The sequence below is a fragment of the Xenopus laevis genome, chromosome 5L, assembly GCF_017654675.1.
Source record: "Xenopus laevis strain J_2021 chromosome 5L, Xenopus_laevis_v10.1, whole genome shotgun sequence".
NCBI classification, from domain to species: domain Eukaryota; kingdom Metazoa; phylum Chordata; class Amphibia; order Anura; family Pipidae; genus Xenopus; species Xenopus laevis.
The window spans coordinates 149,409,879-149,429,750 of NC_054379.1; the positions used below are offsets into that span (position 1 = coordinate 149,409,879).

Here is a 19,872-nt window from a genome sequence, read left to right on the forward strand (position 1 = left end):
GGCTGCCAGTCTGCATAGGGGCTACTGATTAGCCAATCACAGACCTTACTTGGCACCTCCAGGAACTTGTTTCATCCCTTTGTTTCCCTAATTTAGATATGCAAATTAGGGGTCAGAGTCGGTTCAGTATTCGGCTTAATCTTTCACAAAGGATTCGGCTGGATCCTAAAATAGTGAATTTGGTCCATCCCTACAACTGTATAATTATTGCAACTTTATATTACTCATCTTACTATTTGAGTCTTCTATTATTCATATTCCAGTCTCTAATGCACAGCGTAATTTGCTAGCGTAATTTGGACCCTACAAAACAGACTTCTAAAATTGCAAACTGGAGAGCTGCTGAATAAAAAGCTAAATAACTCAAAACCAAGAAATAATAAAAAATGATAACGAATTGCAAATTGTCTCAGAACCGGCAACATGTTTTCTACATCATACTAAAAGTTAACTCAGAGGTTAGAAAATTAAAACAATAGACAAGTATATTCAGCACAAGTCCTTATTCATTGCACTAATATTGAAAAAAAGGAATTTACTGCTCCTTTAAGGTACTAAAAGGGTTTTTCTAGAGTGAAAGCTGTGAAGCTGTTGCATTCTCCCTCGGAAGAACTGGCAGATGCATTAGACACTTTCAAGAAAGGGTTATTGTCCTTTTAACAGGTTAGAAAATACAAAAGCCTCTGATTAATACTTTTTGGAGTAAGGAAGAATTGGTTGTTTCTTCAGAAAGCATTGCCACCCTCAAATATTTCTGAAACTTTATTATATTTCCTCTGTAGAATTATACCAGTGAGCACTTTATATCCTTCTTGTGATTAATCCATAGGCATTATTACTATTCCTCTAACCCATCACCTTTTTTTTTTGCCTTTTGTTTTTGTTGCACAAATGCATTTCATCCGAATACAAGGTGTCAAAGGTTCACAAAGGTATTAATTGTGTTGCATAAATGTACCGTTTCCCAGAGATTTTCATTGATGTGAATACATTCAAAACTGTCAGTCTGCCAAGCGTGATACAAATGGCGGCTGGCTCATTAGGTGACAGTTGCACATCTGACCTTGTTCCGCAGAAACACAGATGCAGGGATGTTTTTTTTTATTTATCAGGGTTTGAACTATTATTGCAAATGCAAATTTGGATTAAAAAAAAGCTATTTCACTGATTTTTTTTTTTTTTGCAGAAAGGACAAAGCAGCAGCAACAAAAAAATAAAACCCATTTACAGCAGGTACTTGGCCCGGCGACTCCTCTGCAGAGTAGAGTTGTAATTTCTGCCTCTTGTTAATTTAAATGTATCCCCCTAATATATCCCCCCCTTTAGGGAAAACAGTCCCAAATATCAGGCGCCAAAGGAAACTGGATGAGACTCAATGGGGCAAATTCACTAAGCAGCGAAAATGCACTAGCGACGCCTTCGCCGCACTTCGCCAGGCGAATTTTCTCCAGGGCGCCGCTAATTCACTAAAATCTGAAGTTGCGCTCAGGGAGGCGAACGGTAGCGAATTTGTGCAAGCGTTAATTCGTCAAGCAAAGCGAAGTTACGCTAGCGATGCCTAATTTGCATACAGCGCCAAGTTAAAGTTGAATGTAGCAGCAAATACATTACACTACACAAGCCTGGGAAACCTTCATAAAATAAAATAGAGTTGTTAATTTGCCCTATACATGTGCCCAGTGTATAGTTTAGGTGCCATATGTTAGGAAATGTAGGGGGGAAGGAGGGTACCCCCAAAAAAATTTACGATCTTTTTCAGCCTATCACCCTTAAAAAAGGAAAAAACACCAGCTTTTTTTGGGACAAGAGGTAACGTTCAGTAAAATGCGCAAGTTAGTGAATTAGCATATTTACGTCCCATTCGCCATAGCGCAATTTCGCCTGGCGTAAGGTTGCGAAGTAGCACTAGAGTAGGTCTACTTCGCTAGCGAATTTACGCCAGCGCCCGTTAGTGAATTGGCGAAGTTACAAAATGACGTCACGCTGGCAAATTTGCGCCAGCGTTAGTCACTTCAGTGAATCTGCCCCAATGTGTGTGACTGGGCACAGCCAGGGTGAATTAGGGGCAGGGGTTTATTTAATATTCACATGTTGGAAGGTATACACTAATTTGAATTCCAAATTTTTTTTTTATGGTCAAAACTGTCAAATTCAGCTAGGTAGTTATTCAAATTCTATTTGAGTTTTTCGAAAAATTCTAATTAGATTTTCAAGATTTATCTGGCCCTTTAAGAATTCGAATTTGACTATTCGCCACCTAAAATTGCTGTTTAAATCAATAGGGGACATCCAGGGATCAATTTGTCTTGACAGTTTTTAAAATTCAAATCAAATTCGATTAGCATTCAATTCAGGTCGATCCTATTCACCCAAAAATTCGAATGTACTCACAACTCGAATGGGAGGTTATTAATGAAAAAACTCGAAGGTGTAATATTCAATTGAATAGTCCTGACCCCAAAAATTCTAATCAAATCTGAATCGAGTTTTCCTCCTAAAAAAACCTCAAATGTCAGGAAGGCAATTGGCATCTTCAAATGGCTCAACGGACCTCTGCCATTGACTTGTAAATGAACTTGGCATGTTTTAAGTGGCGAATATTCGAATTAGAACTGTTTCCATGGTCGAGGTGTGATAAATCTCACATTCGAATTTACATTGGAATTGGTGCTTTTAAAATCTAATTTGTGAGTTTTGATAGGAAGAAAATTTTGAATTTACCATTTGAACCTTAATAAATCTGCCCCATACTGTTAGAGTAACTAACGCCTGATGAAGACCACCCTGGTGTGTGCTGAACTGAATATGGACCACAATATCACCCAATGCGTTTTACACTGCACTGCATAGGCCTATGTGCAAGGGCTTGGCAGCGTGAAATGCATGAGGTGTCTTTACTGTGATGCAGATTGTATTGATGTTCATACCCAGTTCCACTTCCAAGGTGTTGCTACAGACCTTACTAAGAGTTTGTGGTGCTGCACCAGGACCACCAATGGGGTCCAGTTAGTACCTCTAATGAGCACTCAAATACCTTAAAGAAGAACTAAACCCTGAAAATGAATATAACTAGAAATGCCATATTTTATATGCTGAACTAATTGCACCAGCCTAAAGGTTCGCCATCTGTATAGTATTAATGATTCAGGCCTTCAGAGTTGTGCATTGGAGCTCACCATCTTGGATCTTGTTAGGAGTGTCTGCGACACTGCACATGCTCAGTGTGCTTTGAGCTGCTGCTGAGAAGCTAAGCTTAGGGGGTTATCTCAAATCATCAAGCAGACACTGAGCATAAATATTAAAGCTACAGGGCTGATTATTCAATTATTGTGCTAATTGCATTGGTTTCTATTCTGTAGTGTACTAATAATCTGTATTAATCACTAATCAGTAGTGATTTGCGGGTTGGGATTTCCCCGATTCGCACCTGACCCTAAACCGCCTTCCCTGGGCCCGCGCCCGCTCGCATACGACTTCCGGGTCGCTTTTATAGACCCGCGCCGACCGTCTGCACCGATGATGTCACAAAAAGGGTGGGGCGAGCAGGCGCAGCATCTATAAAAGACAAACCCAGAGGTCAGACCCAGCATTTGACGGTGGTGTGCGGGGAGAGCAACCTGCACCTGCCTCTACCCGCGACGAAGAGTCGGCCCGAACCCGCCTGACCCGCAGGTATCGGGCCGGCCTGCACATCACGACTAATCAGCCTTATGTTGTGACATTTATTTTCTATATATACAGTATATTGTCCACTGGTCCCTTTTAAGCCAGGTGAGGAAGGCTGAAAGCTGCTGCCTAATCTTTTTCTAGAGAAGCTAGAGATGTATTTCCACTGATTACAAATAATGGTCAAATGAGAAAACAGTCAGCTTTCTCTTTTAATAAAAAATGCAACCATCTCCATTAACTGTAGATAAGCCCTTGTAGGACTATTTACAGCAATACACATGTTTTCCATCTTTCAGCATATGCTGCCCTGGCAGTGGAATTGTAGTTCATGATGATGATCTTTCTGTTACATTAGTAGAATGCTGGTGCCATCTGGTGGGGATAAGCAGGCATCACAGCAGCACGTCTTATTTTAATGGGGTGCTTCACCATAAAGTTGTATGTATGTATATTTTTATTTGTAAAGTGCTCCTTGAGGGCAAAGCACTGTACAGCAAAACAATAAATTAGTAGTAACAAACAATGGGTCATTGGAATAAAAAGTAACAATAAGTGCATTATCATACCTCCAACTGTCCCTTTTTCGGAGGGACAGTCCCTCTTTTGACAGCTCAACCCGCAGTCCCTCATTTGTACTGGATTTGTCCCTATTTTCTCTGCACTGAACAGCCAGAAAAAGAAACAAAGTTTCTCACTTAATTGGCTTTTAGCAGAGAGCCCAGAACAGCTAACAGGTGCAAATAAGATACTTTGTAACAATTTTGAGACACAAATACACAGTTTAGATAAGGAGAAATATTTTGAAACTTTCATAACCTGCCAAATTTTGTAAAACAAACATGGTAATTAGGGGGTGTGGCCACAGAAAGGGGTGTGGTCAAAAATTGCTGCGCTACATGCGGAAATTTTTTTTTTGTCCCTCTTTTTACTTCCAAAATGTTGGGAGGTATGCATTATTAGAAATACAATTCACATAAATATAAAATATAATTACAATGGAGATTAAGTGCTCATTGTCAAGGAAACAAAAGGCTAGAGGACCCTACCCCGTAGGGCTTACAGTCTAAATGGGAGGGTAACATACAGACACAATTCAGAGGGGTATTAAGGTGCTGTGGGTTACAGTTTGTTACACTGTTATATAAGTGCCAGTTCAGGTGTTATCCAGGTGCTCCCAGAGGTAGTCTTTGAGTTTAGTTTTAAAAACACTGAGGGAGGATTCTCTCCTGAGAGATTCAGGAATGGCATTCCAAATATAAGGAGTCGCAAGACAGAAGGGTTTGATACGGGAAACAGCAGTAGTAGTGGGGGGTACAACCAAGCGGTTGCTCTAAGAGGAGCGGAGGTTTCGGGCAGGAACATATAGAGAGACAAGAGATGAGATGTAGTTAGGTGCAGAGGAATGAAGGGCTTTGAAGGTTATGAGGAGGAGTTTATAAGATATTCTTGGTTTCATAGGAAGCCATGATAAGGACTTCAGCAGGGGAGGGGCCTGTACCCTTTTGGATGAGAGGAGGATAATTCTGGCAGCAGTGTTTAATACAGACTGTAGGGGGGAGAGATGGGAGTTAAGGAGGCCAGTTAGTAGAAGGTTACAGTAATCTAGTCGGGATAGGATGAGAGCATGCATAAGCGTCTTGGCTATAGCAGGTGAAAGGAAGGGATGGATTTTGGCAATATTGTGTAAGAAAAAGTGACAGGTATTGACAGTGGTGTTAATATGATCAGAGAACGAGAGAGTTGACAGGATTAATGAGCCATCAATAGAGATAGTAAATAGGGAAGTAGGACCAGGCTTAGGTGGAAAGATGATTAGTTCAGTTTTTGTTAGGTTGAGTTTGAGGTGGCGCTGGTTCATCCAATTTGAGATAGCCAGGAGGCAGGTAGAGATTTGAGCCTCTGTTTCAGCTGCTTTTAGTATGTTACAGAATAGCCATTCTAAGCAACTTTTCAATTAATCTTCATTATTTATTTTTATAGCTTTTTTTTCTGACTCTTTCCCGTTTTTATATTGGGGTCACTGACCCCATCTAAAAACAGACGCTTTGTAAGGCTACAAATGTATCGTTATTGCCACTTTTTATTACTGATCTTTCTATTCAGGTCTCTCTTATTCATTTCATATTCCAGTCTCTTATTTAAATCAATATATGGTGGCTAGGGTAATTTGCAACCTAGCAACCAGATTGCTGAAATTGCAAACTAGAGAGCTGCTGAAACCCAAAAAAAATGAGAACCAATTGCAAATTGTCTCATCACATTCTACATCATACTAAAATTTAATGTAAAGGTGAACAACCCCGTTAAAATAAAATGTAGAGTTTCATCAAAATCCGGACCAAAATTTTGAAATATGACTCTCTATGGAATACTAGTTAACTCAAAGTTTTTTAAAGTAATAATATACTGTTTCCCTGCACTGGTAAAACTGCTGTGTTTGCTTCAGAAACACTACTGTAGTTTATATAAACAAGCTGCTGTGTAGCCATGGGGGCAGCCATTCAAAGCACAGCTTACCTAGCAAATAACGGATGTACTCTGTAGAGTTCCATTGTATTCTTTTACAGAGCTTATCTGTTGATTCCAGCAAAATATGAAAGCACCAATGAAAGCACCCAGAAGGGTTTCCTTCTTACGTACTGGCTCCTGTTAACCAAATTTTGGTCTGTGTGTGTTCCAAAGTAACATAGTAAGTTAGGTTGAAAAAAGACACTCGTCCATCAAGTTCAACCTTTTAACTTTTTTTAACCTGCCTAACTGCCAGTTGATCCAGAGGAAGGCAAAAAAAAAAAAAAACCTCATTTGAAGCCTCTCCAAAAAATTCCTTCCAAAATGGCAATGGGACCAGTCCCTGGATCAACTTGTACTATGTACTATCTCCCATAACCCTGTATTCCCTCACTTGCTAAACACCATCCAACCCCTTCTTAAATCTATCTAATGTATCAGCCTGTACCACTGATTCAGGGAGACAATTCCACATCTTCACAGCTCTCACTGTAACAAACCCCTTCCCAATATTTAGGCTGAACCTCTTTTCTTCTAATCGGAATGGGTGACCTCGTGTCAGCTGGAAAGACCTACTGGTAAATAAAACATTAGAGAGATTATTATATGATCCCCTTATATATTTATACATAGTTATCATATCACCCCTTAAGCGCCTCTTCTCCAGTGTGAACATCCCCAATTTGGCCAGTCTTTCCTCATAGCTAAGATTTTCAATACCTTTTACCAGCTTAGTTGCCCTTCTCTGTACCCTCTCTAATTCAATAATGTCCTGTTTGAGTGATGGAGACCAAAACTGTACGGCATATTCCAGATGGGGCCTTACAAGTGCTCTATACAGTGGAAGAATGACCCCCTCCTCCCGTGACTCTATGCCCCTTTTAATACAGCTCAAGACCTTATTTGCCCTTGATGCTGCTGACTGGCATTGCTTGCTACAGCCAAGTTTATCATCTACAAGGACTCCAAGGTCCTTTTCCATAATGGATTTGCCTAGTGCAGTCCCATTAAGGGTATAAGTGGCTTGGATATTTTTACATCCCAGGTGCATGACTACATTTATCAACATTGAATCTCATTTGCCACTTAGCTGCCCAGATTGCCAGTTTGTCAAGATCCTGTTGCAAGGATGCCACATCCTGGATGGAATTAATTGGGCTGGATAATTTTGTGTCATCTGCAAACACTGATACATTACTTACAACACCCTCCCCTAAGTCATTAATGAACAAGTTAAATAAAAGTGGACCCAATACTGAGCCCTGGGGGACCCCACTAAGAACCTTACTCCAAGTAGAGACTGTACCATTAACAACCACCCTCTGTACCCGATCCTGTAGCCAGTTTCCTATCCATGTGCAAACGACTTCATTAAGCCCAACAGACCTTCGTTTAGAAAGCAGTCATTTGTGGGGCACAGTATCAAACGCTTTGGCAAAATCCAAAATTATCTTTTCTGAAGTTCATGACTTTTGCTGACACAGTGTATATTTGTTTTTGCACCAGACATTAAATGATATAACATTATGGTCACTATTAACCTGGGGTTCAATGACTTGCACATTTGCTATAAGTTCTGGGTCATGTGAGATCACTAGATCCAGAATAGCATTTTTTCTGGTAGGCTCCTCAACAACCTGTGCCATTAAATTGTCGTGCAATAAGTTTATAAACTTGTTCCCATTAACTGATCTGGCAATACTATTGCTCCAATCAATATATGAGTAATTAAAACCCTACATTACTACTTTACCCAAACTAGCAGCCTTTTCTATTTGCTTCAGGAACTTTGCCTCCTCTTCGTCACTTACATTAGGGGGTTTAGATGATACGCCTACAGTTGATTTGCTGGACACTTTACAATCGGTGAAGAACTCCACCCATAAGACTTCTGTCCCCTCATTTTCTAACATAACCTCCTCCTTTATATGAGCTTTTAAAACCTGCATAACAGACATACCCCTCCTCCTTTTCTATTGCCTCTGTCCCTCCGAGACAAAGTTTCCACTAATATTTACTGCCCAGTCATGCGACTCATTCAGTCATACCAATCACATCATATTTTCTCCATATATCTTCTCCAGCCTTAATACATTACATTTTGGCTAACTATATTAGAAATATTTTTTATTTTTCCCAGTTTTCATTTTTACACTTAAACTGTTCCTTTAAACAATAATTCATCAGGTTTTAGGTGGTGAATAGTGAAGTTCGTAAAGGGCCACAGTGAAAATCTCAAATCTAATTTAAAAAAAAAAAAAAAAGTTAATCTAATTTGAATACCCCCTAGTCAATTTTGACAAAAAAAAAAATTCTAATTTTTCAGTTTGACCCTTGATAAATCTACCCAAGTTTAGTTGCTACACCACAAAATAGGTTGCAGACAATGACACTCATTATCAGGACACCCAAGGCTGTTTCCCTTTGAAAGTGACTCCGGGCCTAACAGGATTCGGTGATTGTGATGTTTTTATTTCTAAATTAACACTGCAAATAAACCATATAAAATCTCATTCCTGAACCAGCAAGTGTATTTTTTTGGTGTGTAGGTGCATCTCAGTCATTTTGCCTGGTCATGTGCTTTCAGAAAGATCCAGCACTTAAGGATGGAACTGCTTTCTGGCAGGCTGTTGTTTCTCCTACTCAATGTAACTGAATGTGTCTCAGTGGGATTTTACTATTGAGTGTTGTTCTTAGATCTACCAGGCAGCTGTTCTTGTGTTAGGGAGCCGTTATCTGGTTACCTTCCCATTGTTCTGTTAGACTGCTGGGGGGGGTGATCTCTCCAACTTGCAGTACAGTAGTAAAGTGTCTGAAGTTTATCAGAGCACAAGTCACATGACCAGGGGCAGCTGGGAAACTGACAATATGTCTAGCCCCATGTCAGATTTCAAAATTGAATATGTAAAAAAAAAAAAAAATCTGCTCTTTTGAGAAACTGATTTGAGTGCAGAATTCTGCTGGTGCAGCACTATTAATTTAGGTTTTTTATCCCTTTAACATAAAAACGCATGCAGACAAGTGTGGATGTGCCCAGGGACAAGCACCCCACCCTGTATACACCGAGTTCTATGTAAACAGGCCCAAGCCAGTTTACGGTGAAGGACACAGGTTTTTTTTTTTTGAACTTTTATTTGTAAAACTGGTCAATGAAGATGCTGACTGGCAAAACACAAGCTACAAATGCTTGAGTAAATAATTAGCATCTTCAATATACTTCAAAAACCATTAGAAAAAAAAAAAAGTTTCCATAGGAACACAGATATGTGACCCCATCTCGCAGTCATCCATTTTTTTGCATTAATGCTGACAAATACAGGCTAGGAAAATAAATGAATAGTTAAATTTTAAATAATGGTCCCAAGGCTAAAGTTGCAGTTTAACTACAGAGTTTTGTTAATAAGCCTATACATTGATGCTGGCAGCAGTACAGACAGCAGGTGCAAGTTCCATTCCGCTCTCCTGAGCACAGGATACATGGAGTGCACTCAGATCTGGTACTTCAGGGAGAATGCCATGTTCTTTAATATCATGCATCAGTTGCCTATAAAAAAAAAAAAGGGAGTATATTAATAACAGACCAATATGGACATTTTTAATGTGCTCCAGTCAAAACATTAACCCCCAACTCACCAGTGTGGTCTTGACATAACATAATAAAGGGTTGGTCTCTGAAATCCATTGAATGTCGAGGCTGCAGCAACAGTGTAGGCACCCATGTTTTCAAACAACATCCAGTCTCCAACTTGCAGCTCCGGCAGCTCAAACCTTTCTACGATACGATCCAGCCCATCACACGTTGGTCCCCAAATGCTGCTCGAGTAGAACTTCTCATCTGGTTTGGGTTTCTAGAAACAAACATTTTATTAAATACTCTGGCTCACCCCAAGATCATTACTAGGCAAAGACATTTGTAACGATCCATCTGGTAAATAAAAGTAATCCTGGGAATGTCAGAAGACCAAGAGTACTTCTAGGCATATTTAGCAAGGGTCAAATTCATGCAATTTTTTCTCTTTTTTTTTTTAAACTCCCTACAATTTCAAAATTAATTCAAAATTAGATTTAGGGAGATTAAAACTATGCAATTTTACCAACCCAAGTTCATATGCAAATTAGGGGTGGAAATGGGGAATGCTTACTTCCTTGTTTCCCTTCCTGCATTAGGATTTGGTTCGGCCGGGCAGAAGGATTCAGCTGAATCCTGAACCAAGTACTGGATTCAGTGCATCCCTAGTTATTAAGCCTACATATAGCAATATGCAGTTGTGACCTCAGCCTTTAGGGTCCAGATGCAACGCAAAACATATATAAAACTAGTATTTTTGTAAGAAATGTACACAATAAGCTATACATACCTTTGTTAGAACTGGCTTGACATGTGCATGATCAAACAAGATGCAGTTGAAAGATCCATACACTCCATCATTGACGTAGTACATCAGAGTTTTGTCATTGGCAGCATCTTCTTCATCTATGACAATCAATCGTTAGCTTTACCATAAGAATTCTAGAATGAACCACCCCCCCAAAAAAAAAAAAAAAAAAATCTCCAGACTTACCATCAGATCCACTTTGCTCATTCACCATAACTTTCTTGGCAATGATATTAACTGCCAGGGTGAAAGATGAGGCAACATAGTATCTCCCAGGCTCTGCAATGATTTTAACGCCAGAATCTGCTGGGAAGTATTTATCCAGGGCTGGGTTTATCACAGATGTGATCTGAAGAGAAGAAAAGAATTCAGGTTTGTGAAGTCTGGTTCTGACAACAAAGAAGCAGCCACATAATTAGCACTCAGATTTATCAGACTAGCAGGAGTTTCCATCTTGCCAGAACCAGCAAAATGTTTAATTGCAGTTTGCTTTTCAATATTAACCATTAATTGTAAATCTATGTTTTAAAAATATGTCTGAATTACTTTGTGCTCACTGGGCGGAAATGTTTGGGCTCAATCCTTCGTCGGTTTTCACAGAAACATTGAAATTCATTATTAATTCTATAACTAGGCCTAAGATTTCAGGCTGCCGAAACTCATCCTGAGTGATCTTGTGCACAGATGCAATGAATCTAGTTTATATTGTGAGGGGGAACCCTACACAACATACCTCTTCAAACTTCAGTTTCACATCCTCTGAACCAGGGAATCCACCACCAATATCAAGTAGATGCATGTTAAAGCCAAGCTCAGCCTTTAGAGGGAGAAAAAAAAAAAAAAAAAAAAAAAAGTTAAATTGTGATTCCAGTCAGTCACAGACCTAGTCTTAAAGGGATCCTGTCATCGGAAAACATGTTTTTTTTTCAAATGAATCAGTTAATAGTGCTAGACATTTGTCAATTTCCCAGCTGCCCCTGGTCATGTGACTTGTGCTTGCACTTTAGGAGTGTAATGCTTTCTGGCAGGCTGCCATTTTTCCTTCTCAATGTAACTGAATGTGTCTCAGTGGGACATGGGTTTTTACTATTGAGTTTTGTTCTTAGATCTACCAGGCAGCTGTTATCTTGTGTTAGGGAGCTGCTATCTGGTTACCTTCCCATTGTTCTTTTGTTTGGCTGCTGGGGGGGGGAGAAAGGGAGGGGTGATATTACTCCAACTTGCAGTATAGCAGTAAAGAGTGATTGAAGTTTATCAGAGCACAAGTCACATGACTTGGGGCAGCTGGGAAATTGAAAATGTCTAGCCCCATGTCAGATTTCAAATTGAATATAAAAAAAAAATCTGTTTGCTCTTTTGAGAAATGGATTTCAGTGCAGAATTCTGCTGGAGCAGCACTATCATTTTGGGGGGAAAAAATCCCCCATGACAGTATCCCTTTAAAAAGTTTGTACTTACCCCCATGTCAAAGACACATCGTGCATCTGAGACAGCTTGTACATAAGTCTGTGGATCAGTGCAGCCACTGCCAACATGGAAACTGGGGGATTGGGAAAAAATGTTGGTTAGAAGCTTAAATTCTTAAGAAAGGTCCCTACCATTTGCACTTTCCTGTACCCATGTAACTACCCACCTAGGATTAGGATTTTATGTAAACATGACACATTAAAATAGGAAAGGTTTATAAAATAGCAAGTGCTAATTTCATGTTGTAGACCAGATTATTATGTGAAAATGGAATGGATGACAAGTCCAAACTGGTGGTCAGTGGCCTTATTAACTATCTCCGATAAAGTAACCCACCCGATATGAAAGAACACTTCAATACAAAAAGCGTCCTTGATAAGATGAACCATTTCTAACCTGCTGCAGCAAGTTTGTTACAATGGAAAATTAAGGGAAGCACCACAAGCAAGTCTATCATACCTCACACCAATTATATCCACATTAAGCTCCTTTGCCCGCTCCAGAAGCAGCCTGCTTGTTTTAAGGGTGGCACCAAATTTCACACTGAGGCGGCAGACTGCTTTTGAGTCATCAGTTGCTATGCGTAGAACAAGCCTGAAGGGAAAGCAAAAAAGACACAACGTGTTAATCAAAAGCAACAAAGTATCTAGTGGCGAAAGTTTTAAAAAAAAAAACCCACTTACTTTGCATTCGGGTGATTCCTTGCCACTTTCATCAATTCAACTTCACTATCAAAAGTCATCTTCTCCACACCACAGCTAGCTGCGTATTTGATCTGGGAAACTTGTTTACACGGGTTTGCATAGATAATCCGCTCGGGGGAAACTCCAATACTCTGTACTAGTTGGATTTCAGTCTAATGGAAGGAGAATACAATTTAGATTTACAGCTTCAGAAAAAGTCCCCATTTATTGTTTTAGAACAAAAGTCAAGACCTACCTTACTGGCACAGTCAAAGCCGGCACCAAGAATGGAGAGAGTCTTCACAATGGCTTTGCCATCATTGCATTTTACGGCATAAAACGGAGTGACACGGGGGAGCGCTTTAAACCAACGCACATGCTTTTTCACAATGTCGCCAAGATCAGCAACATAAAAGGCATCTTTGTCGTCCTAGAAAGAGGTATTTGCAGTTCATTAACACTTGATTATTGGCATTCGTGTGGAACATAAAGAGAAGTCACTATAAGTCCCACAAACTCACAGATAAGGACACTTCATTGATCTTTTGCTCCACGATATCCCTGGCAGAGAAGCCTTCCTCCAGGAAGCTGAAGTCAAAGTCGTCATTGCTGAAGCTGTTCATTTTTGCAATTATTCGGTTTCAAAATGCAACTTATGCAAAAAACTACAGAGACAAAATAACAGACATTAATTCCAGCCTAATGCTACTTCAAGTGTCATATGTAGGACAGTTTAGGTCCACTTTATACTGTACAACGATAAAATCATGACAGGTCTTTACTTTGGCAAAGGACTACCATTTCCCTTACTGATAATACACTGCACACAAAGGTGGACTACCATTTCCCTTACTGATAATACACTGCACACAAAGGTGGCCATACACAGGCAGACTGTCTTATTGGCCCGTGTATGGGGACCTCTGATAGGCTTCCCCAATCAATATCTGTAGATTGGGCAGGGGTAAAAGTTCCATTGGATCTACCATACTCTGTTCGTTGATGTGGTCCTACCACCCATATACCTTTCATTATGGTCCAATCGATGGGCCCACTATCGGATCAGCCAGATATTGCCCTCCTCAAGGTGGGCATATCTGGGAGAGATCCGCTCATTCGGAGAAATGGTGAGCGATATTCTGAGAAAATGTGCAATTATTTGTGGTTTTTGAGTTAAGCTTTTTATTGAACAGCTCTTCGGCTTGCAATGTTAGCAGTCTGGTTGCTATGGTTGAAATGAACCTAGCAACCATGCATGGAGTTAAATAAGAATATGAATAGGAGAGGGGCTGAATAGAAAATGGAGTAATAAAACTTTAACACTACCATTTGTTGCCTTAGCAAGCATTTGGTTTTTAACAATTAAAAATGAAGACCAATTAAAAAATTGGTTGGAATTAGCCATTCTATAACATAATAACTTAACTTTAAGGTTAAAACAGATTACTGTAAGCACCAGGTCCATCAAAACTTGCTCAACCTGTACTATTGCAACAGGAATAAGCTACGGTTTTATGGATCAAAGCATAATTGGTTTTAAATACTTACATGGACAAGTAAGAGATGGGGATAACTATAAAGAAAGCTTCAGTCTCACTCCCAAGGAGGCTCGCCGGTGAAATAGAAGCCTGGTAAGTAGAGGACAAGTCCTACGCTCTCAATGGAGCCACTCTGCGCTGTTCTGCTGTTTGTATTCTGGAAGAGGAGACATATTGGAAATGTTTTAAGATTGACCCACTGGACTCTAACATGGGGGGGAATCCATGATAATGGGTCACACACACCATCACAAAAGCACAGCCATTTAACCCTACCAGAGGGGGGTGCAGGGGAAATTTAATCTTAAAAATCCCATAAAATAAGTGTTAAATGTAAAGCGTAGGCTATTGCAGATCAAATCCCAGCTACAGTGTATTTTCCCTTATTGGGGCTTTTCATGGGAAGCACAGTCCCCCCCCCAACCATTTTTAGCATCATGTGACAGTGCCCTCTTATACAAAAACTATATTCATAAAGGAAAATAGTGAGCAGTTGTGTAACATTCAGAGCCCAGAGATAAAGACAAAACCCTGGCACGTAACTTACACATATATTCACAGCACTAGCTTTTATTAGTAAATGTATGTTTGACATTAGACAAATGCTGAACTAAATGTAGCAGAAAACCACTGACGTCAGTCATTCAGCTCTGACATCACAAACCTAAAACCATCTCTATTGAAATGATGAATACTGCAGGACAATTAAAAGCAGCTCCCCAGTCCTGAAAAAGGTTTGAGCGTTGTTTCCCCTTTAATTGTCCAGGGCTAAGATGGCAGCAGCTGAAAAGGCCTCACTATTACAAGACAAGTCCCACTGCGGATGCCAATCAGCTGCTGCCCCGCCTCTAGAGGCCGAGCTCAATCCTACACACCGGCGGCCAGGAGAGAGAGTCAGTATGAAGTGTCAAGACTGACCTCCAAGCGCAGCTCCTCTTCCCCCAAGTCAGCGCCTGCCGCGTGTCAAAAAGCCGGCAGGAAGCAAGAAGCCCCGCCCCATAATAAAGATACCCAATCCAACAACGCACCGGCTAAAACCCTACGCAGACATTGGACAGGCAACATCCTCTGCGTGTAGTGACGTCAGCACGTGGGCGTGAACCACGTCATCCTCTCAGGCAGCTGTACGCTCCATATGGATACGGGAAAAAGGCTCGTTACGGTCCGGGAGTTCACTTACTGGAACATATGATTACTTATTAACTATCTACCAATCGGCAACGGCGGCCGATAATCCAGTCACAATTTAACAGTCCCACATTAATATGAACCAAGTAACACACTGAACTACAGCTTTCTCACTCCCAGGAGAGGCAGTATAATGGGGGAGGGTTGCCGGAGGGTCACAAGACAATGGGTCGCTTATCCGCCAAAAACCGTAACGCGTGAAACACAAAGGCAGCACTTACCTTAAAAAGCATTTACGAAATCTGTACCCATCGAGGCCACAAATAATCAGGCGAGAAAAAAAGAGACTTCCTCGGGCAAAGCTCCTAACAGCTATCCGTAACTAGAACCAGCAAAGCAGAGAGCGGACTGTGAATGAGAAGGTGCGCCGCTATTCGCTCTCATTTATAGTGCCGCCCTCGTCGCCATGGAGACGCGCCAGCTCAAACCAGCCCTGATCAGTTTGCTCCGGGGCTGCCACAGTCCCCTCCTTCTTACACAGGGCTTCCCGCGTGCCGAGCGTCTACGGTCCCTTTGTGATGCAAGGAGCCGGTCACGTGCTCCGATCTGCGCTCGCTTTAACCGTTGTATTTTCAAATGGGGGTAAAAGTATAGGGCTGGTGTATTGATACAAGTGCGTGTGTGGTACTTCGCTTGCGCTTTGTTTTACCTGGTCCCGCCCGAACCTGAAAACAATTCATTTATATTATACTCCGTTCTCTGAATAAAAACGTTTGAGACAGAACGCGAAATTGACTGAATATTGACCAATCTGTGAGGAAACACAACACACTGGTTACGAAATACTCTAATTAGCTGCTTTTTCCAATACGTCAATGCTGTACTTTTCTGCTGCGTTTTATGAGGGAAAAACATACAAATAACTTTATACACAATTATGATGTGGTACAAATAGGAAACGTTTTCGTTTTTTTTATTATTTTTTTTGGAAATTTTTCTGTGTCCCTTTTCATTTATTAAACCTCTATGCTGTTTTTCTGAGGTAAATATTTTTTAGCTCTGATTGCTGAATGTTTGGTGTTGCTTCAGCTTAGGGTCAGGGCACACGCTCAGATTCTTAGTCGCCCGGTGACAAATCTCTTCTTCAGGGCGACATCTCTCCAAACTGCCTCCCGCCGGCTAGAATGTAAATGGCCGACGGGATGGGACTTGGATCGCTTCGTTTTCCAAAGTTGCCTCACAAGGAAACCGGGTGACTTCAGAAAACGAAGCGCAGTGTTGGACAGGCCCACCGGTATACCAGGAAAACTTCCAGTGGGCCAAGGTCAGCGCAGATCCTTGCCTTTATGACGCCTGAGGCGGCCTTCTGTTGCTGCCCCCACCCCTCCTCACGGCGCTCACCTTTTCAGCGCCGGAGGGGGTCCGGTGCACTGCACGTCGCTAGTGCAGAATCTCCACTAGATGAGCTGAATTTCAGGATTGACAACCAGGGGGGCGCTGCCGCCTGAGGTGAGCGCCCCTGGCCCAGGTGTCAGTGGACCCACATGCTGCTAAACATTTGGCCTATTTTATGGCTATTCCCTATTTCTATGAGAACAAAGAGACTAAATAGATGGAATAATTAATTATAGTATGTAAAGAAAAGAGACTAGAAGAATAGAGGTTGAATGAGTAGAGGAAGAATAATAGTACTGAGAGTGAGCCCCTTGTCTAAGATTAATTGGTGGGCTCATGGTCAAAGGTTTTTGGGTGGACTTCTGGTGTCCCAGTCCGACACCGACTAAGCGATCCGAGTGCCATCCCGCCCGTGATTTACATTCTAGCCGGCGGGAGGCAGTTCAGGGAGATTTAGTTGTCCTGAAGAAGAGAATTGTCCCCAATGACTAATCTCCCCGAATCTGAGCGTGTGCCCTGACCTTAAAAATGTGAAAATTTAGCATTACCTAAAGGTTTCCTTTTCTTTAGTCAGCAAGACAGCACAAGTTCATTGGTGTTGTCTAAGGATGCAAAGAAAATATGAAAATTTAGCTACCAGAAATGTTACTATATGTGCAGTGAAAAAGTCTAAAAAAATAAACGAATATATATATATGAAATGAAAATATGCCTTTTTCAGACTTTTCCATGAAGCAAAATGGGACAGATTCGCCTGTCGCCGGCGGGGGGGGGGGGGTTTACAGGAGGTAAAGGGGCCCCATAAGGTTCTAATACATATACAATTTCAATAAATATTGATAAAAGAGGTCAACCTCTAGACATTTTGGTGGCCAGTAGATTTTTGCCCCAAAATTGTGTGAAATTGAGGAAAGTCACCAGAAAATGCAAGTTAAGGGTGACGGGAGACTGGGGTACAGATCCCACACTCTCGTAACCCCGACTTCTACACAAGTCAGTCCCATTGCATGCTGGGTATTGTAGTCTTACATTAAACTTGCCAGTTGGCAAATTGTTAAACAAAAAAGACATTACCCAACATGCACTGGGAGATGCAGGCTTGTCACATTAGGGCAAGTAAAAACTTTGGCTGGTTTCCAAAGTACAAACCTGCCAAAGGCCCCAAAAGTAACCGTACCTTGGCTAGTTTGTACTTTCAAACCCAGCCTGGGCTATGAATTAGTAGCCCAATTTGGCTGGAAAACGGCCAACCTGGCAACCCTGAATCCAATCCAGTGTTGCCACTTTTTCTGAACACATTTTGTTGCCATTCAATACCCTATTTTAAATGGGGGTGCGAGGTCGGCCTGAACCCACGGGTACTGGGCCGACCCACACATGACTAGAATAGAGGGTTATGGGAGATAGCTCATAGTACAAGTTGATCCAGCGACTTGTCAGATTGCCATTTTGGAGTCAGGAGTCAGGAAGGAATTTTCCCCCTGTGAGGCTAATTGGAGAGGCTTCAGATGGGGTTTTTTGCCTTCCTCTGGATCAACTGGCAGTTAGGCAGGTTGAAATAGAGTTAAGAGGTTGAACTTAATGGACGTGTGTCTTTTTTCAACCTAACTTACAATGTTACTATGATTTTCCACAGGCACAGAGAAAATGTCAGCCTGTGAAATGTTTATTCTGTTAACCTCTGTGTAGTAACCATTATATTGGTTTGAATTGCCTCCCCCCATCTGTAAATGGCAGTATCATGAATTTTAGGTACTGGTCTCTATTCCTAAAGCTTCACTTTCATTTCAGCCTCGAGCTAGAGCTTATAGCCTGAGGAAGGCATGCGCAGAAAATCAGCAAAGCACAGTTCCCTATAATGAAATCTTATTGGTGAGTGTCACAAAAAACTCAATCCACACCCTTCCCTAACCTGCATAACCTTAACCTGCACTTGACCATAACCTGCAAAATGTAGAACCCACACAAAACCCATACCCGCATCTTTTTGCTCTGTGCACTACCTAGGGTTGCCAGGTCTAATTTTCAAAACCAGCCAAAGTCAACTAAAAAAACAACCCAAAACTAACCGAGAGGCACTTCAAAAGTAGCCCAAAAGTCTAAAATAATAAATGAATATTTGTGAAAATACGCCTTTTTAAATCTTCACTGATTTGCTCATTTTTCCATGAAGCTAAATGGGACAGAGTCTCCCATCACCAGGGATGTAATTACAGAGGGGGGCCCAGGAGGTATAGGGGTCCCATAAGGCCCTAATTCATATATAATTTCAATAAATATTGGTAAAACAGGTCAACCTCTAGACATTTTGGTGGCCAGCAGATTTTTGCCCCAAAATTGTCTGAAATTGAGTAAAGTCCCCGGAAAAATGTGAGAATCATTAAGAGGGGCGGGAGACTGGGGTACAGAGCCCAACATCTAGTAACTCCCGACTTCTACACAACTCAGTCCCATTGCATGCTGGGTATTGTAGTTTGACATTAAACTTGTCAGTTGGCAAACACGACATCACCCAAAATGCATTAGGACAGGAGACACCGGCTTGGCACATTAGGGCAAAATCTGTACCTTGGCTAGTTGGTACTTTCAAAACCCACCTGGGCTTTAAATTAGTAGCCCAATTTGGCTGGAAACCCACCAACCTGGCAATCCTGGCACTACTTCTGTGCACATCTCTGGTTTAAAGACAGGGAATCTTGGGGAGTAGTGTACTTCCCCAGTCTGACAAACCCCAAACCCACAAAGGTTGGCCAAATTTCAACCCAAACCTGTCCAACGCGGGTCACCATGTGTTTCAGGTCAACCCACCCATCACTAAGACACATTACTATTGTTCCATACTTGCAGTATCAGTTAAAGCCATACCAGCATTTCCGCATTTAAATAAAGATGTACAAGTTAGTGGAAACACAATGAAAGCATGTAATCAGCCAGAGTTTGCAGGGGATTGTGTTTCTTAATGCCTTTCTTAATGCCATCTTTCCTCTTTTCACAGGATGTTGCTTAAAGGAAAACTATACCCCCAAAATGAACACTTAAGCAACAGATAGTTCATATCATATTAAGTGGCATATTAAAGAATCTTACCAAACTGGAATATATATTTAA

At 41.2% G+C, this 19,872-nt stretch overlaps 1 protein-coding gene across 2 annotated transcripts; it reads right to left on the reverse strand.

Annotated features, from left to right (window-relative positions):
* Positions 1 to 9,289: 9,289 nt before the first annotated feature.
* Positions 9,290 to 15,795, reverse strand: odc1.L (ornithine decarboxylase 1 L homeolog). 2 transcript variants are annotated; one of them, XM_018261651.2, is made up of 13 exons: positions 15,651 to 15,795; positions 15,270 to 15,420; positions 14,252 to 14,398; positions 13,225 to 13,368; positions 12,960 to 13,133; positions 12,704 to 12,876; positions 12,480 to 12,614; positions 12,012 to 12,093; positions 11,287 to 11,370; positions 10,740 to 10,902; positions 10,536 to 10,651; positions 9,811 to 10,025; positions 9,399 to 9,721 (listed from the first exon to the last, which is right to left on the reverse strand). In XM_018261651.2, exons 4-13 carry the CDS (start codon positions 13,324 to 13,326, stop codon positions 9,583 to 9,585), a joined length of 1,383 nt encoding a protein of 460 aa, XP_018117140.1. In that variant the 5' UTR covers positions 13,327 to 13,368; positions 14,252 to 14,398; positions 15,270 to 15,420; positions 15,651 to 15,795; the 3' UTR covers positions 9,399 to 9,582.
* Positions 15,796 to 19,872: the final 4,077 nt, after the last annotated feature.